General features: G+C 35.0%; 2 protein-coding genes across 2 annotated transcripts in view; one reads left to right on the plus strand and one right to left on the minus strand.

The window, feature by feature from the left end:
• LOC101741123 (pancreatic lipase-related protein 2) overlaps positions 1 to 14582 on the minus strand; it is a 21024-nt gene extending 6442 nt beyond the window's left edge. Inside the window, exons 1-6 of the mRNA XM_004931663.5 lie at positions 12668 to 14582; positions 7259 to 7358; positions 6646 to 6794; positions 5301 to 5367; positions 2665 to 2852; positions 840 to 1058 (exon numbers count right to left, since the gene is read on the minus strand). Coding sequence (XP_004931720.1) covers positions 840 to 1058; positions 2665 to 2852; positions 5301 to 5367; positions 6646 to 6794; positions 7259 to 7358; positions 12668 to 12713 — 769 coding nt within the window. The 5' untranslated portion in view covers positions 12714 to 14582. The remainder of the gene's footprint in view (positions 1 to 839; positions 1059 to 2664; positions 2853 to 5300; positions 5368 to 6645; positions 6795 to 7258; positions 7359 to 12667) is intronic.
• The window catches only part of LOC101746018 (protein split ends), an 84543-nt gene that overhangs the window by 58362 nt on the left and 6035 nt on the right, over positions 1 to 20146 (plus strand). Inside the window, exons 3-5 of the mRNA XM_012695226.4 lie at positions 17623 to 17685; positions 18440 to 18637; positions 19013 to 19139. Coding sequence (XP_012550680.1) covers positions 17623 to 17685; positions 18440 to 18637; positions 19013 to 19139 — 388 coding nt within the window. The remainder of the gene's footprint in view (positions 1 to 17622; positions 17686 to 18439; positions 18638 to 19012; positions 19140 to 20146) is intronic.

Below are 20146 nucleotides of genomic sequence, written 5' to 3' on the forward strand. Positions count from 1 at the left end.
TGCGGGACGAGGTGGGGCGCACGTAGTACGACAACCACGTTTATTCGTTTAATATTTGTATTTTATTACTGTGGATACATTTACGAGCTCCCAGTCTATGTGCCATTAAAATATTTTAGGAATCAAGACGTCACAATGTGAATGTCTAAGCCCGAATCGAGATATGAAGTCGAAATCTCGAAACCGACCCAAAGTATAATTACATTTAATAAATTAATTAATTAAGAAACTTAATTTCATTAATCACGATTTACGTTTAATGGCACTGAAAAAATATCCAATTATATCTAAATCTGAATAAAAATGGCACAAAACGTTTCCATTAATTTGTTTTTTTCGTCCATAATTTTTTTTGGTTTCCTTTAGGAGCTCGTATCACGTTCCTAACGATTGCAATAAAGCCTGTTTTGTTGTTAAAATGACAATGAGAATGAGAGAAAAAAAAGATTAAACGCGGACTAATGACTTTTGATTATTGTAACTTCGCAATATAGCAGAGCATTTCAAAGATGGGTAGATATCGCAATGAAAAACATTGTAATAGGAAGATTCCTTTAGCAATAACAATACACAGTAGTCTGAACGAAATGGCTGCTATATAAAGTCGAAAATACCGTCCATTGTACTAAAAAGTATCTAAATATTTGTTTTCAATTCATGTATTTTGTGATAATACTGTATACAAAGAAGTGGTGTCGATAAATGATAAAAGGAGTGAATCGTGAATTACTCTTGTGTGTACATGCCGATATCGGAATTAAGGCAAATAAAATAAAGTTAATTTGTGATTATTGAATCTATTGTATGGAGTGTGTGTTGATTATGAGAAATATACTTACAAATAAACCTAAATTCCCTATTTATAATAAGCTGGTCTACCCAACAGCCCGGCTGGATCCACTTGCCAGGATTAGGGTAGAAATCCACATCCCCTATTGCTTGAGGGAAGCCAAATATGCCAGGATTCGTGTGGATCACGTCCACGAAAATGGCGTCACCCTTGGCAAGATGCCCGTCACTATTGGACAGACTGTAACCAGGATAAGCCGGGTCTAAACCTGAAATTGCGAATAGTGGAGATATTATTTTCGTTTCCAATTCTTTTTATTTTCTTAATGTTTGTACTACGTAAATTAAGCTTGCGAGACGAAAAAATATACTACAACACATTTTATTAAGGAAACTATATCACTAAGATCTTAATGGAACAATGCGAACTCATCAGCATTTAATATAAATCCTCAACATATTGTGGATTAAAATCTATTAGCATTCAAATCTGTTCATCTTATTTCCATTGTTGTCATTTAAAATTCTTAACATTAACTCTTCTTGGTATCAATTAATCTATGGAATTATTTTATACGCTGACAGACAAACAAGCTACTTTATTCGTAACATATTTTTATACAATAAAACAACAAACGAATATTTATATTAGTGATGCGGGGAAATACGAAATTGGTTGATTTTTTGAATAAGTTAAAGGTCACCCGATTACGAGACATTGACGAAAACTCCATTCTGACCACTAAAATTAAATATATTAATAGTAAAATTATGTGGAAACTATTTTTATCGAAAAATTACAAGTGAATTATTACCGCTACCTTTGACCAGAATGATTTTTAAATATTTTAAATTGCAACTTTCTTTGCAAATAGTATTGTTACGCTACAGAGGAACTTGAAAATAAATATATCAACAGCAAATTATGGATAGCGTTATCCTACGTTCTAGTTTCAATGATGGGTCCTCATGATATTAAATCCGGACTTCAATCTCATATCTTAAGTATAAGGTGGGTGGCAAAATACATATTGCGATGCCTGTACCAAATAAAGGCAGACTAAGCCAAATAATGCTATCAATACGCTGTACATGTCTCCTGAAGAATTATCCTGTTTTTGGATTCACGCTATTCGTCGCGAGATTTATTATTAACTTTCAAATGTAACAGAAAAATATTTATTTTCATACACCATATCAATGTGATATTTAATTTAGTGGCTGCGTATTTTCGATCGCGATAAATGTATTCGCGCGTCGGTATCCGATAGAATTAAAACAATGTACAGTCGTGTTGTAATGTTTTGATCCGGGAAGATGTATGTTAGTACTAGTTTTCGAGCTCACAGCCCACCTGGAGTTAAGTGGTTACTGGAGCCCATAGACATCTACAACGTAAATGCCGCCACCCACCTTTAGATATGAGTTCTAAGGTCTCAGTATAGTTACAACGGCTGCCCCACCCTTCAAACCGAAAGGCATTACTGCTTCAGGGCTGAAATAGGCAGGGTGGTGGTACTTACCTGTGCGAACTCACAAGAAGTCCTACCACGAAAAAGTATGGTAGACTAGTACTTTTTTATTGCCCTTGTAGGTAGACGAGCTTACAGCCCGCCTGATGATGGTGAGTGGTTACCGTCGCACGTCAGTAATGCCAAGCCGCTGCCTCCCGTTAAGTAGGTACTCTCCACAAGCCTCGTTTGAGAGTTTGAAGAAGGTTTCAAAAAATGAGCGTTTTTTTTTCATATAAGATTCCGCGATAATCACAGCGAAACGTGTCGAGTTTCACTAGCTTTTTAAATTTTATTCTTGATTCATATTTTGTTTTCGACACTTCTATAAAATGAGGTATTCAATCTAATAATCTAATCTTACCTGTTATTCTACCCAAAGCAACACCTTTTCTTCTAAGCTCTTTGCCGGCAAACCCCGCGGCCTCCGCTCCTAATGAGAACCCTATGACGTGCAACGATGACGCTCTCACCCCCGCCCGGTCCAGATATTCAACGAAATTAGCTAAACGCTTTCCCATGTAACGCGTGTTTCGAACTGCTGTCACATACCTAGAATAAAATATTTAGAAATTCAAGAAGACTCCATAGACTTCATGCCCACAAAAAAAAAACAAATTAGTTCGTCTGTGCCAAAAAATATATAAAATGATTGTCAAAGTAGCGTAAGGCTTTTAATTTCCCAAAATATCTCATCGGAAATACTTTAAAAATATTTCAGACATATTTTCGAATTGTTAACTTACGTAATTTTCCAATACTACATTTATTAAGAGAAACAAATCTTTGTTGAATTAACTTTATATAACTAAGTAAGCAGTTTAAGCTTAAGAACTCGTAGCTTTTAACAGGTAAAATATCAATTTCTTTAAAGTTCTAAAGTTCTAAATATTCCGCATATTTAGATAGAAATGGATCTTACAATAAGCTATACTAGAGATCCCGCAGTAGTCGAAATTCGACTATAATTAATTGGAATTGTAAGTTTGTAAACTATTATGATTGTATTTTATATTTCTATAATCACTAATTTCGCCAAGACTACACTATAAGAAATATTAACAAAGACAAACAATATTTAATCTATTCTCAATTTGACAACAAACGCCAAGAACAAAAGTTTGACAATAAATAGTATGCATACGTGTGTGCGTCAAATACATGGTATGTAGTGTGTGTAATGTCTTCTTTATTGATTTAATATATCTTTTATGCATTATTTAACAAAAATATTAGCATTGTGCAATTCTTCTCTATATTATCTATAAGTGTGCAAAATTTCATACTCCTCCGTCCGCACAATTTTCGTAAAAAGGGATACAAAGTTTTTGCTTCACGTATTAATATATATAGGTAGATACTTTAAACTTTTAAATAGCTTGCAATCGCGAGGGAAATAATTCCTGAGATACATCATCGGTATTTTTGTCTTTAGTTCATAACATCTATAATTTTTTTATTCAATTATTATCTATAGAGTACTTAATAAATGATTTTCTAAATTCAACTTTTTATTTATTTCTTGCCTTTGTAGGCAGACGTGCATACGGCCCCCTAATGGTGAGTGGTTACCGTCGTCCATGGACTTCAGCAATGCCAGGGGCAGAGCCAAGCCGCTGCCTACCGCAAAAGTAGCATTTTAAAGTCGCCAATAGAAATAAATCCCACTCGATATAATATTACACTTGGGAAACTCCGTTACCGCAATAAATAGCATGACATAAGCTTGCTCCCGTAGGGAAAACGTACCCTAGTATTTCTTCATGGCCGTGAATGTACGAGCTAAATTTTAGCGCTTAGTCCCTGAGAAATTTTTCATGGAAGATTGGTGGCAAAGCTCTTGAGCCAATGCGCATTTAGCTGTTGTCGTATTTATTAACAACGTCATTCTACAAATCAAATCGCTTTTTTTCATAAAATTGAAACGATTTACGAAGACTTGAGTCGTCTATTATCAAAGGTGGCAATCTGTGCATTTGGACAAAAAATTTTTATTGATATGTCAATACAGATTGATTTGAATATAATCGTCTCCTTCAAATAATACGGTTCAAAACCTGCATTAAATAAAGGTTAATAGTTAACCTGTTATTTATCTAAGATGTCGTTCCGAAGAGTTTTGTGACTGCCAATGGAATACAAAGTCAATAATTCGTTTTTCTGATTTACCAATCATTGTCCAAAAGTCAGATTGCCGGCTTTGATAATAGTCGACTCACTTCCTTGTTTTTTTTAATGTTATTTAAAATTTATTGCACATTATATAATATTTACTACACACATTAGATGACATTAGCGGTTTTAGATCAGTAATGCTTATGATTGGAATTTATGAGACACTTAAAATATGGGAAAATACGCGCATTCGATCGACAAGCGGTTCTACTAAATCGTGATTCACTCGGTGGCGCAGTGCTTAGCACTTTTGACTGCTGAGCCAAGAGTAGTAGATTCGATTCCCACATTGGGCAAACATTGCGACAAATAGGTTTGATTGCTCCGCGTTTGATTGTTCAATATCTATTTATGCATGTGTAAGAATAAAGTAAATAAGTCTGTATTTAGCTCACACAGAACATAGAATCCTAGTTTGGGATCGGTTCATCGTTTGAGAAGTTAAAAACAACTGTATAATAGTCACTATTGTCACAATGAATGCCAGCCATCTATCTGAACGCTATAATCATCTTAGAAGACACTTTTCATTAACCTTAATAAAACAATCTACTTAACTTAAAGTATTTTAAAAGATCTCTTTATAGACTAATATAAGACTTTATATAAACTAGAAACAATAGTATTCTGTACTAAATTTCCAAAATTTTCTTTTTTATTCTATGCCATATTTAAAATATAAAACTTCCAGACTAGGTACCTAATGTCATGTTACAGACCATCCTTATTCATGTAGAAACAATCTCCGCAGTCGTTTTCACACTAAAACAAGTATCTGAATGTTTTAAGTATAATATAGAATACAGAAATCTTTTGTAAACTCACCAAGGGAAAACAATGAGACGAGACCAATCTACAGCTATGAAGTTATAATGGCCGGAATTTAGATACGCTGAAAACAAAAATTTCAATGAAAAATGAACATCAAATCCAAACTATAAAGTATAACTATATAGTAAATGCCTAAATTCATAGTTTTCATGTTTATCAAGAACTAGCTGAGTCCGGCGATGCTACCCGCGGTTATTGTCGTACCGCGGGTGACGCCACGGGGGGAAGCTAGTCTAAAAAAATATATAAAATATAAAATAATAATATAAGAGTAAATAAAATTATTAAAATATTACTCCTTATATCATCAACTGCCTATCAGTGAAAGTCCGTCAAAATCGGTCTAGCCGTTCCAGAGATTAGCCGGAATAAATAGACACACAGTCAAAATAAATAAAATGTTATTTTGGTATATGTACTGTTAATACATTCTTATGCATTTAGTAATAAGTGTTTATTTTATTATTAGAAACAGACACTCCATTGTTATTTATTTGTATAGAGTATAGATGGTCAAGGTAAACAGTACAAGACGCGCAAAAGTTTTTTCCTACATCTCCTAGACTTTGAATTTATTATAAGTACTTAATGATTAAACTATTCTTCGGATCACCAGAATTAGTCTAACTGTTTAGTTAAAATATGATTCGTTATTAGAAATACTGCCGTTTTGCGCTGTTTGTATTCTTTCGCTCTTTATATTAACCACGACCATATTGATGCATTACGCAAGTATGATTTGTATCTTCTCTATCTCTTGCGTCTGTGTTAATCTGAGTTGTTTGATTTTATTCTACATAAATCTTATAGGTTTGTAGTAAAGCAATATTTCGTTCCGGTATGAAGAATAGGATAGCCGTTGTTATAATACAATTGAGATTTCCATGTCTGGTCACAAAATTGAAGGCGATATTAACATTGTTTTGTCTATTTGGATTTATGTAACAGTTTAACACCAGATGAGCCTTGAGTTCTTTTTCTAGAATAGGTGTAAGGGATTTCTTCCATAAAGCCATAGGCATCCAAATCTTTACTTTCAATTCTCTTCGTTTTGAGTAAGTACATAAGTTAACAATCGTCGTGAAAGTCAAAATGAGTAAAAACACTAAAGACTAATTTTATACCATAGCAATACCATTGTTATTAACCATTTACTCTTATCCATTTATCCATTCATTTTTATCTATATAAACGAAATCTAGAGCGTAATGGTAATTAATTTCTTAGATTTTGCTAAACGTATACAGTATAGGCGACGTAAAATTGAACTGAACGGATAATGATTTTTTTAAATCTATGATACTAAACAAGCAAGCGCATCTGTAGAAACTACACCTACCATTTCTAAGAGTAGTAGTACTGACTCCTCTCGTAGATTCGGAAAACCCCATCAGGTACAGCACGGTGGGGTTTGAGAAGTTAAACGAAGTCACACCTAAGCCATTCTGGAGGCCAACTGGTATTACCTGGTATCGTGTCGGATTCAATCTGAAAAAGTTGTGTTAGGCTTAGCACATACGTACGGAAGTTAACGGTTTGAATCGAAGCAAATTTTATTGACGTTTCGGTAGTTATTTTTATGAATATGGTCGCCTTTTGGAGAGGCGGTTTTACCTATGGTGCAGAGCTTGTGTCGCACACGGGACAACGGTATTTGGTAGCGCTAACCTCGACGCTTGCAATGAAACTGTTACATTTGTACTTATTTCATTTTGACCGTGCTCTTACTGGAGGACGCTAGGGTAATTACACATTTGGCCTTTTGCATATTACATGCTTTTATATTTCATGCTTACATCCATATTCAAATCTCATCAAGAAAGCGAAAATTTTATCAGGGAGTCTGATGTGTGCAGCCAGCCTTAACGATTTGTCGAAAATGTAGAAAAAAAAGCTTAAGGAACATGTTCTTAAACGATTTAGTACTAAAAAATTAATTTATTACTGCTAACCTGGTGAACAATTGGTACTGAATGTCAGTGGAATCATCACGTGGACAGCAATGATCACACTCCCCCACCGGGGCTGACATGTACCATATTTCTGCTATTCCTGCAATAATAAGCAATTAACATGCGTTAGAAATACTTTAAAATGTACGAGATAAAATTTAACCTACATCGGAAAGCCGCCTTAATATATGCTAAATAATCTTCAATATATTATTGTAATATTACATATAATTACGTATATCGAATATCTTACTTTATTCGCGTAATTTCAATATAAAGATGGTAATGTAAGCAATCACATCACGTTGATGCAAACTTGAGTTAGCAATGAATATGCATTATAACTGCGTCATGTATAATTGTAATAGCCATTCTTATTCCGCAATTTCAATTTATATTACCGTACATCAATCATGTTATTAGTGTTTGTTAGATTCTACCTGAGTACTACTTGAGAAGTATTATTTGTAAAATGAATATTGACATGAATAGCAGACAAAAACTTAAGCTGCTTAAGACTTGTGTTATGAAGAATTTTTTTACATTTAATTGCTTTTAATTTATAATTAAACGAAGATGAAACGGAGCAAATATAATTTAATGATTTTACGAATTTATAAATACAAAATTTTATTAGTGACCATAAATTTTATACAAAGTAATAGATTACCATCACCTTAAGTATATATCTGCACTTTATAATTTTATGCTTAAAAGGATAACGTCATAATACTCATTATAATTTTACAAAATCATTGACCTTCTCCACCAGACTTACTTAGTTATTACAATAATTACGTCAAATATATCCTTCACCCTTCACTGCACTGTTGTAAATTGATAAACATAATGTTATCATGTGGAATTAACACTACCTTTTGTTTGCATTTTGTAAGTGCATTTAATAAAATGACAATCTTTAAGTCGTCTATAATAATTAAGATGTTTATCCGTGTGTCGTGAGCTCATCTCTTAAACTACATAAAAAAATATTTACGCAATAGAAATTCAAAGGTCAATGAGATTTAACCATAAGACATCTAACGTATAGTCAACAAAAAGCTGTGTGATTTTTTTCGATAGTTTGCAATGCCTGATTAGTACTAAAACTAGGCGTAAAAAAGTTTTCTCAACGCGCACGATTTGGTAATCAGGACCCTGCCTATCTCGGCCAAACAGTATCGCCAGCCATGATTCTTCAATGGCGAACGTCGTCGGTTCGATAACAAGTCGGTACCGATTTGTCCAATGGACAATGCCCGTCCATGGTTGACGGTAATGGCAATCTGCGATCAGCTGAGCTCCAGTCCGGTGCAAGTGCTTTCCGAAGCAATCATGCTTTGTCAGACCCTACAGGAATCAGAAGGTGAATAGTCTTTGTTCACAATTAACCCCATCCCGTGGCTCGCGTACCGCATGCGGCTCTTTGTCTCGTCAGCTACGACTCTCCCGTGAAATGTTTAACCACGGAATATTACTTAATATCTTTCCTTGTAAGAAATGAGTAAACAATTTTGAAACCCAAGGCTATAAAAATATATTTATAAATAATTTCTTTGAATAAATTTCAATTGTGTATTGTCTATGTTTGGCTCTTTTGATTATCGAGATTACCGACCACTGCGGCCTAGACGGTACGCCTCGGTACGCTGACAGGCGAGGGCGCATTACTGGTTATCGTTAGAAATATTCACAGCGGTGACGCTCTCCTTCCTACTCATACGGGTTCACCAGTATTAACGCAAAATATTACTTTTCTTGTTATTCTTTCACCGTAGAAGTAATTCGTGAACATCTATATATTAATTAATACGTGAAGCAAAAACTTTGTAAGTCTTTTTACGAAAATTGCGCGGGCGGAGGAATATGAAATTTCCCACAATTATAGAGAATGTAAAGAAAGAGTTGTACACTATTGCTATTTTTTTTTAAATAATGCATAAAAGGTACATTAAATCAATAAAGAAAACATTACACACACTGCCATGTATTTGACACACACACATATGTATATACTCTTTGTTTATTGTCAAACTTTAGTTAATGCTTAAAGCCTGTGGTCAAATTCAAAATAGGTTAATATTGTTTATCTTTAATATTATTTGTCTATAGTGTAGTCTTGGCGAAATCTGTGATTATAGAAGTATAATAGTCTTTGACAATATAACCATAATAATGTTCAAACTTATAATTTCAATTAATTATAGTCGAATTTCGACTACTGCGGGACCACTAGTGCAAGTAATAACGCATTATAATGAAAAAACAAATGACCTATTAAGGGAGTTGAACGCTGACATAGTCGGATTGCTCGATACGAGTACACCGGGTGAATTATCGTTTGGCCCACAACCAGAATGTCAAAGGAAGAAGATCTTTAACGTAATGTGCGATTGTATCAAGAATACGATATCAAAAAAAATTTCGCCGTGACGTAAACAAATTCAATGGAATGAAATAGCTCATTATAAGAACAGATAAATTCTTATTTAAATGTAAACTTTAAACAGGTCCACTGTTAGAACAGGTTTTGAATACATTTCAGTTAAAAAAAAATAGTTCGACCGGAAAAGTAAAAATTAGATATATTCAAAGGACGTTTTAAATTACTATGAATTTAATTTTAAGATTTATAACGTAATTTTAAAGTAAGCGTAATATACAAATAAAGATTGTTTAAACGGCCAACTAAATCGGTATATAATTTTTTTCGCAATCGATAACTTTAATCTTGTTTCACTGTATATTGAAATTTTATTAAGATTTTCGTTTGTTTGTTTAGAAAAGGAATCTTAGCTTCAAATATTATGTATAAATTAATTTAAAGAATTTCAAATCACTTTATAAAATTCAATGATCCATGAGCGGTGGTTTCTTCGATCACGTGAACAATATATATAAGTATCTAAGATCCCGACACCATATCATCATGAAGAACATAAACTTTTTCCTAACATTGGTAGGCAGCGGCTTGGATCTGCCCCTGGCATTGCCGAAGTCCATGGGCGACGGTAACCACTCACCATCAGGTGGGCCGTATGCTCGTCTGCCTACAAGGGCAATAAAAAAAAAACATGATTCTAAACGTTAAATCGTGAATTTAACATTTTTGCTGATATATATTATTAATTCGAAAATTAATTTTGCGCACATCGTGTATTGTGCGAATTTGTGTTAATATTTTTATTGTTATCGGAGCAAGCGTACCACACATCTTTTTGTGCTATGGATATCAGCAATATCATGAAGGAGCATAGCTGAGCCACGGCCGACTAGTTCGTACCACACATCTTTTTGTGCTATGGATATCAGCAATATCAGGAAGGAGCATAGCTGAGCCACGGCCGACTAGTTAAGTCCCTTTATCGAACCTTGCTTGGAAACGGATCTCTGTAAACGTATCGTACACAATCGCCCAGTTATTCTAATTAATACGGGCAGACTCTGTTCTGGTGGCGATTAGTGTGATCGTAATATAGAGATGCCGCATCACCTCTAATAAGCCCTTAGAAGAATTCCTCTCATCCATGAAAGCTATGACACAAATCACGATCCATTAACGGTGCTTTTAGGTACCCCAGGCACCGGTCACCGTCATCGCCGAACCCATTGCTTGTGACGAAGGGCTGAGGCGAGAAAATTAACCCATAGACATAGCCCACTGAGTAGTCGGGTCTTCTCAGTGGATCGCGTTTCCGATCCGGTGGTAGATTCTGCGAAGCACTGCTCTTGCTAGGGCCAGTGTTAGCAACACTCCTGGGTGAGCCCCGTCAGCTCACCTACACGTTAGGGTGATGCCGAAATAGGCTCTCAAGGCTATCAGCATAGGTATAAAAAAATCACAAAGAGATGTACTGACATCCGTAGATTCAGACATTTCAAAGGATCTGTCATGACGGGATTGTGAACAATCCGAGCGACCTTCTTTCTTCTACTTGAAGCAAAATGAATAGAGCCAGTGGATTAACCTAAATTTAAAAGTTTATTACCTTAAAACAGCCGGTTCAACTAATGAACACTCAAATGAATTTGGTAAGTAATTTAAAGTATCAAGCAGCAGATATGATTGACAAAGAATTTGAGTTAAACGTAAAAGCTGTTAAATCGCAATAAAATAACATGATAAGTGTTAATAAAACTAGCACAGCGATAATAGAAAATATACAATAGGCCCATTTACGTCGTGTATTACAAACTTTAAGCATTTTGGCAATCAAATACGGGGAATATTATAGTTAAAGAAAATCGGTATCTGTAATGGACCTGTTTCATGAAAGGAACACTTCATGAAGTATGATTCATTTTCAGCATAACACTCCTCCAGTCCTCCTCCAGTAACAGTCTCCTTTATAAGATTGATCATTATTGAAATATAGATAATATTTGTGATAAAAAAAAGGTGAGACCTTAGAACTAATGCCTCAAGGTGGGTGGCAGCATTTACGTTGGAAATGTCTAGGGACTCGGGTAACCACTAAACATCAGGTGAGCCGTGAGCTCGTCCACACATCTAAGCAATAAAAAAAAAATAATATATAAACAGATAAACACACGCCCAATTACTAGTCGTGACAAACTGTGACGCATCTTGAAATTTTACGAACTTTTAATTTCATGAAAACTTATATTTACAGCTTTGTCTAAGGTCAATAACTAAGCAAAAGAGAAAATGTTCGTGAATATTTCTGAATTTCGATCATTGGACGGCCATCAAAAAAAATAAAATCGAAACAAAATTACGAAAAAATTCCATCAATTTTCAAATCTGTATTGACTTCATTTATAGCGATGGTTTTGTGTTAACTCAATAATGACATTAATTTGTGTTGTTACTCTTACAATAGGTCATTTTTAGCACGATTCTATTCCACTATCGTGACGTTCGCTCGTGTACGCATTATTATCAAGTATCTTAATAAATTGGGACAAAAAATATGATGTAAGAGCCGTAATTTCATGTTCACGAAAAAAAAAAGAAAAAAAAAATATTGATTGTCCATTTTTTACTTACATACACAAGGTTTTGTGTTCACGAGTGCTTTTTGTTGGCAATCAGTTAACAATCATGGTAAAAAGGATATAATAACATATATAATATATAAAGTATATTTGTATATAACTAACTATATACATAATATACATGTTACGGATAGACCTAAATGCAAAGATTCGTGAATTTACTTTTTTATTCAATAACCAAAAACAATACATATTATCATTGAATAAAACTGCTACATTGCATTATCGGAATTAAATTCATTATAGACCGGTTTTTAGGAAGATTTTTTTTCTTTTTCGATTCTATTAACGCATACGTGAAGGTACAACAATCCTACCTGTTCCTGACGTTTGAAAGGTAGGACATCCATTTTACTATAAAAATAAAATAATCAAATAATAAATACTCACCTATAAAAAATGAGGCCAGTTTACAAACAGACGGACTTACAGGCATGTTCTGACAATTTTAACAAAAAAATAATAACAAAGTTAGATTGGGGATTTTTCATCTGAAAATACCGCGCATTTCACCGGCACAGGCTATTCAAGCACAGACTATTCAGGTCACATACGAAATTTGAATTCGGAACGTAAGGTATTTTTTTTTTAATTTTTGCAATAGGTATTATGTGCCTCCTTGCATTTTTAAATATTTTTAAATAACAATAGACTGGTCTTCATACGGTTGCTCCACCGCGCACGATAACTTGCAAAGTTATGAATGAGTTACAAGTGTGTACGATTTTTAAAGCGACATAATACATTCTACGATCGAAGCAAAGCGATGACTAATTTTTAGTTTCCGAGTTTGAAATATGTACTGAGTTTGAAGTATCACAAACGCTAACACGTAACTTTTCACAAAGGAAAACATAATAAATATATTTACATAATTTTTATTATTATTAAAACTAAGCTGTTGTCGACCATAGATTGGTTTAGCAACTGATTTACTGAAATAAAACCGAAACCAACGGCCGCCATAATTACGTAAGTCTTACACAAAAACCAATAGAAAACTACGGACACTATGTACCGAATCGATTTTTCTACTAGATTAGCACTAGTTGGTTGATCAATGTTATTAAATATTTGTTTAGTTCTAGACTGTAAAATTGACCTCCGAAATGTTTTCTTAGCACTTATCTGTTACCTAACACAAAACTAGGTCTAAAACATTCATAAATAATATAACGTAAAAAAACGATTATTTCAATTGAAGGCTATTTTATAATTTTATAATAATAATAATAATCAATCATAGTCCATAAAAAATAACTATAATAGTAATTTATTCTTAAACCTGGACGCATATTGCAAAACATGCACGTACCTAAATCTCTACAAACCCGGGCGCATATTAAAACTCCTTAGGAAGATGCTGTGGAAGACTATATTTTATATTGCCATTAGAGAAAGGCTAGCCCATGGCAAATGATTGTATATGGTCACCGACGATCATGGACATGGACATCGGTTGTAAAGACACAATAACACCGCTGCATTTCAATATTTACAAAAACAATCTGCAAAACTCCTTTGAAAGTCGTTTAAAGGAACGGAACTCATTCGAAGCTGTAATGATGCCAACGTGGCGAAACTACCTCTTTAAATGCACTGTGAATCAACTTAGTAGTTCCGTGTTAGGATGAACATCACTCATGTGGCGGGTCTTGGGATAGATAAAATTAAATGGACTCATCTCGGAATCCTGGACTACCAACGATTACTTTATTTAAACAGTTTTTCGAGAAAGATCCGGGGCTAAAACTAAACGCCAGAAAAAAGTGTTCTTAATTTCCGCAGACACAATTTAAACAATGAATACTAGAATTATCGGGGTCCACGTGAAATATGATCGTACTTAAGGTTTTTTATGGCCACTGTAAGCAAATGAGCTCGCAGTCCAGTTGATAGTCACTCATGGACGTCAGCTACACCCGGTGCGTAGTCAAATACTACTCACTATTTTATGTTACTTATATTCCATACTAGCTGAGTCTCGCGGTGAAGCCGCAGAGCGAAACTAGTAGTAGAAAAAAGTAGCCTAAGCTACTCCTTATAAGGAGTAACTTAGGCTGATAGCTACCCACCCATCAGAACAAACAGACAGACAGACAAAAATAAAAAATAAAAAATATTTTGGTATATGAACTTACTTACGCATTTAGTAAAAAGTGCTCATTTTATTATTACAAACAGACCCTCCAATTTTATTTATTTGTATAGATAAACGATGAATAGTCCTCCAAGCTCAGTTTTCTTGCTAAATATTAATTACTCTACATGTTTTACCGCGAGATGATTTGAAAAAAAAAATACGAAGTTCAAATTCTGTCTGTCAATTCACATAGTATAATAAATAAAACCCAACTTTCAGTTCTCTACTGCCTAACAGATCTGTCGTCGATAATTAGCAAAGGCGGCACTTTAATTTTTTTGCATTGTGATTTACATAACCGGTATTTATTTCCTATGTGAAACGCGAAACACAAAAACGAGAATCAAGGCTTTCCGTAGATCCAGTTCCGAATTGATCATAGAACGAGGATTATCGAACCAAACGGATCTATTCTTTAAAGACTGAAACCAAGTACCCAATCCGGAACTAGACCTCGATTCCCTTAGTTTTGAGAAGTAAACTTTTAGGTACCTGTGTTACTAAAACTACATATTAGTTCATTGAAATTGGTAACCGGTCGAAAATTTGACCCCAAACACAGACGCATCAGTCGATATGGCTACAACTGAGTGAGCATTGAGCAACAGACTTCACAAAAACAAAAAGAATAAATTCAAATATACACGTGCTCCACAGGAAATATTAACATAACAGGTCATTTCATAAAATAAAGTTACCTTCTTGAATTATTAATATACAAAACTATTTCCTGCCTAGACAGGTTTTCATTATGACTTAGAATATATCAATTTATCGTTTGATTAATAAATAATTATAATACAATGGGAGAACAAATTTCAACCATATCGAGGGTTGAAATGCTATATGGTTTAAGCGACATTTTTGCAACTTTACAGGAGAGCCATTCTCCCCTAAAAAACCCAACATCACAAAAAAAACCTTCTCAGCTATTTCAATGGAATAAACTTAATTGAAGTTCAATTAAATATATCGAACTGTTGATACTAATACCAAATTAAACGCACCATTAATTACCAAGATAAATGTCGCGTATTAAGCGAAATCCCGCTTAAACAAAATGGCGTTTCACGAACATTACATTACTTTTACCTTTGAAGTTAAATTAGCCATTCATTGAACAAATATACGGTTAATTTGTCCGACCGAAATTATTTTCGACGTTTTGAATATTTATAGACCTCGTGGTAAGAAAAAAAAACCGTGAAAAAGTAGTTTAAAAATATGTTTACGAGTCGTGAAAACCGAAATGTGGTAAGGTAGTGTAATGGTTATGGTCGAATTTCGATCAGTGATCGCATCACCGTATCTATTTATTCATCACATCTTTTACATATATATGTACTCATACAAAAAAATGTGACAGTACCTAACATAATTAGTATGACAATCCAAAGAAATGTGAAGACTTAACATCTTCTTTTTTTTTCTACATAACAACTGGTGTCTTTATCTACAGAAACTCAAATAGAAGAAGCATTTAATTTATTTACAGAATATAATTTAGAGAAACAAATCAAACTTTTTACAGAGCAACAGTTACAATTTAAATGTGGATTTTAACTGTTTCAAAGGTTTCAAAGGCTCGGTTCATTTGCGTTTTAAAATTTGATCCCTTATTGTTATTTTTCAGTGCGACTATCCGATTGCAAGTTTCGAGCTAAACATTAAAATCTGCGGATACTACTTGATCTCTGTGAACTTTTGTTCAATTTTGGCACACTTTCACAAATAATTACACGTTTGATAAGCTATTAGTTAAGGACTTCACTTTAAGTATACATTTGAAAAAAAATTACATTGACTTCAGATACCCGCCAAAATTTCCGAGTGAAATTATTCGAGAATAACAGAATCGGATGTTTTCGAATATCGATTTTTTTATCATCGAAATAGTAAAATATATGTTCGTGCTATAACAAAGGAAAACTCTCCGCTGTTACCAACGATAATCTATATATCTATATATATAAAAGAAAGTCGTGTTAGTTACACCATTTATAACTCAAGAACGGCTGAACTGATTTGGCTGAAAATTGGTGAGGAGGTAGCTTAGAGCCAGGAGAAGGACATAGGATACTTTTTATCACATACCCGTGGGACGTGACATAAAACGTTGTATAACAAAACGCAACTGACAGCTAAACGTTCTATGGTTAAATTTTGATGTTGACCGGTTGATGTGTTTGAAACAAACCGTGTGGCGGAACAAAGCTCGCCGGGTCCGCTAGTATATATATATAAATGAATTGCTGTTCGTTAGTCTCGCTAAAACTGAGAACGGCTGGACCGATTTGGCTAATTTAGGTCTTGAATTGTTTGTGGAAGTCCAGAGAAGGTTTAAAAGGTAGATAAATATGAAAATACTCGGAATTAAATAAAAATAACAATTTTATTTTTCCATTGTTGTCTACCGCGTCAGACGGATTCATTTTGTATGTTTTAAGTTTATTTTATACAAAAGTTTGTCTTTTATTTATCTATTGAGGCACTACGAAGTTTGCCGGGTCACCTAGTGTAAAATAGAAATCTCATAACTTTGCGGCGCGGGGTGTAGGCATGGCATACCGCAATATACAGAAGGCAAAGACAGAAAAAACTACAACCTGTCTAATGGAAAAAGGTTATTGTCGCGACATCGAGGAAAAGCCCGCAACGACTTTTCAATTTGCGTCAGTCAACAAATAAAATCACTAAGTTATGGTGCAATGAAATATGCAAAGAAGAACTTCAGGAAACATACATTTAAATCTATACATATAAATAAAATTGGAGTGTCTGTTTGTAATATTGAAATAACCGCTTTTTACTACATGCACATGAATATATATATACGGTACATACACCAAAATAACATTTTTTACAATTTTTGTCTTTCTTTCTGTCTGTCTGTTTGTTCCGGCTAATCTCTGAAACGGCTGGACCGATTTTGACGAGACTTTCACTGATAGGTAGCTGATGATATAAGGAGTAACATAGGCTTTTTTAGCCTAGCTTCGCCCCGCGGCGTCACCCGCGGTACTACAATAACCGCAGATAACAGCGCAGGACTCAGCTATCAATAATAAAATGTAATGCTTCCGAAGCGAAGCGAGGGCGGTCGCTAGTTATATTAACTTGATTCATTAAAAACATTAGTCAACCTAATTTTCTTATTTTCGTTGAACACAGAATATTAAAATCTTAATTTTGTTCGTTACAGGATAAATTGCTCAATAAACTGGAAGAAAATGAACCGGAATTAGCATCATCCCCCGAGGAGGAGGTAATAATTAAAAACAAAAAAAACGGGCGCCATTTGTTATTACTTACGAAGAAACACCCAACGGCATACCATTTCACGGTATGCTTAGTGTCCTAGTAGTTGTGGCTCGTAGATACCACCAATGCAAAGAGAACGGCAAGCCACATGGAGTGTAGTGTTAGTTTATTAATCAAAAGAATCGGACACAGCCAACCCATCTTGAGCGTCTATCTTACCTTAGAACAGTGTGCTTAGTGCAAGCTTTTTAACGTTCTCGATAGCGTAAAAGTTAACTCATTTTTGTATAGAGTTGGAACGTATGCTTAGGTTTCCCGCTAGGGGCGCTGTTCCAACTGCATACAAATTTGAATAAACTTTTACGCTATAAAGAACGTTACAAAGCTCGCACTGAGCACACCGTATCCTTATCTAATTTCTTACTTACTAATACCAATCTCCTGTCTCTACACGATAACATTTATCCGAAATCCGAAAGAGAAAAATCCGATAACAACTTTTTTTGGTGTTTGGTATTACACCAATTTTTTTTATTGCCTTTGTAGGCAGACGAGCATACGGCCCACCTGATGGTAAGTGGTCACCGTCGCTCATGGACGTCTGCAATGCCAGGGGCAGAGTCAAGCCGCTGCCTACCATTAAGTACTCTCCGCAAGCCTCGTTTGAAGAAGGACATGTCATAGCGCTCGGAAAACACCGTGGAGGGAAGTTCATTCGACCACCTAATCAACTTCAAAAAATATTGTTTACATTCCAGTGCGTGATATGTGTGAACGCGAAAGCGACTATGCAAACCTCACCGTGCGGACACCGCGTTGTGTGCCGCCGGTGTTTTGTCAAAACAATACAGATGGCCGTAAGTCAACGTTTGCTGCCTCTAAGATGCGTCATATGTCGCGCCAAAATCCTCAGGCTCCGGCAGACGCCTAGACTAGTTACTAGCAAGAGTTGGCAGGTGAGAAAACCAAACTTTTACCTTGTTTAAATTTTAAGGTTCGGCATTGAGCGCCTTTGTTTATCTGGGACGTAATCTCTATATCGCTATATTGGAAGAACATTCATATAACACTTTAGAGTCACAATAAAGCTTGCAAAATAAACAATAAAGCAACACACTACTTATTTTCTTTTTTGTTTGTTTGTTGTCTATGGATTTGGTTAAGTTAATTGTTATTTGTTCCTGGGTTTTAATTTTAGCATATTTGCATTGTTATGAATAATCTCATGCACCGACCACCGTTCCCGTCCAACCCGTCGTTTGCGACGAAAGGTTTCATTAAGGGACCATTAAAAACTGCCCTTTTTTCTATTTAATACTTTTCTATTACAGGTGTCGAGTAGCAGCGGCAAGTCTTGGGGAGTGCCGGGCTCAGTTTCCAGCTACTCTGTCGGTGCCAGATCAGTGCCAGCGTCAGCTTCCCTCTACTCTGTGACCAGTGGAGAATCTTCCCTTTCTGGTACGTCTCTAATATATAATTAAACTTTAACCACAGTTACCAGTAGGTATTTCAGAAAAAAGTTATCTATAATATCTTATATATATAAGTTATCTCATCTTCTCATTTATTCTATACACGACAAAGGTAGGCAGCAGCACGGCTTCCTTGCATAGCTGACGTTTACAATACAAAGATAATAAAATAAAATAAAATAAAATATGGTCCGACGACTTTGAGGTCTATCTGGTATTTAGTAGATTACAGAGGCCGTACAAATCATCACGTAAACGCAGTCACCCACCGTAAGACATAAAATCCGAATGTAAATTATTTTGAATAATAACAATCCACCCTTCAAACCGGCAGACACGAGTATTTTGAGGTACCTCTTTTTTAATTACTTGAAAGTAAAATTCACTAACAAATTTTGAACACAGATCGCGTTACAGAAGCAGAGAAAACGTTGCAGTATTACTGTAAAAACTTGACCTGTGCTTAGGGAGTCGAAGAGAGCTCGTCGAGAGACCAAATAAGGGCTTTTAACCCTCTCACTCGGCCGAACTATACTTCAGAACTCCATAAGAGTCATCCTCTTGACGCTCAACGCGCGAAAAAAAGGAATCTCTTGCTGTTTAACTTAAGCAAAATAAACAAGAAGAGTTTGCTTGGTCGAATTGTATTTATTTGCATTAAAAACGTAGTACACACATAGTGACCATTGGCGAAGCAAAAAAAGGAAATATTCTTTTGAAGTAGTCGTGGCCTAAAGGATAAGACGTCCGGTGCATTCGTGTTGAGCGATGCACAGCTGCACCGGTGTTCGAATCTCAGGTGGATACCAATTTTTCTAATGAAATACGTACTTAACAAATGTTCACGATTGACTGCCACGGTGAAGGAATAACATCGTGTCATAAAAATCAAACCTGCAAAATTATAATTTGCGTAATTACTGGCGGTATGACCTCTTGTGAGTCCGCACGGGTAGGCACCACCACTCCGCCTATTTCTGCCGTGAAGCAGTA

The sequence above is a fragment of the Bombyx mori genome, chromosome 3 (assembly GCF_030269925.1).
Source record: "Bombyx mori chromosome 3, ASM3026992v2".
Taxonomy (NCBI): domain Eukaryota; kingdom Metazoa; phylum Arthropoda; class Insecta; order Lepidoptera; family Bombycidae; genus Bombyx; species Bombyx mori.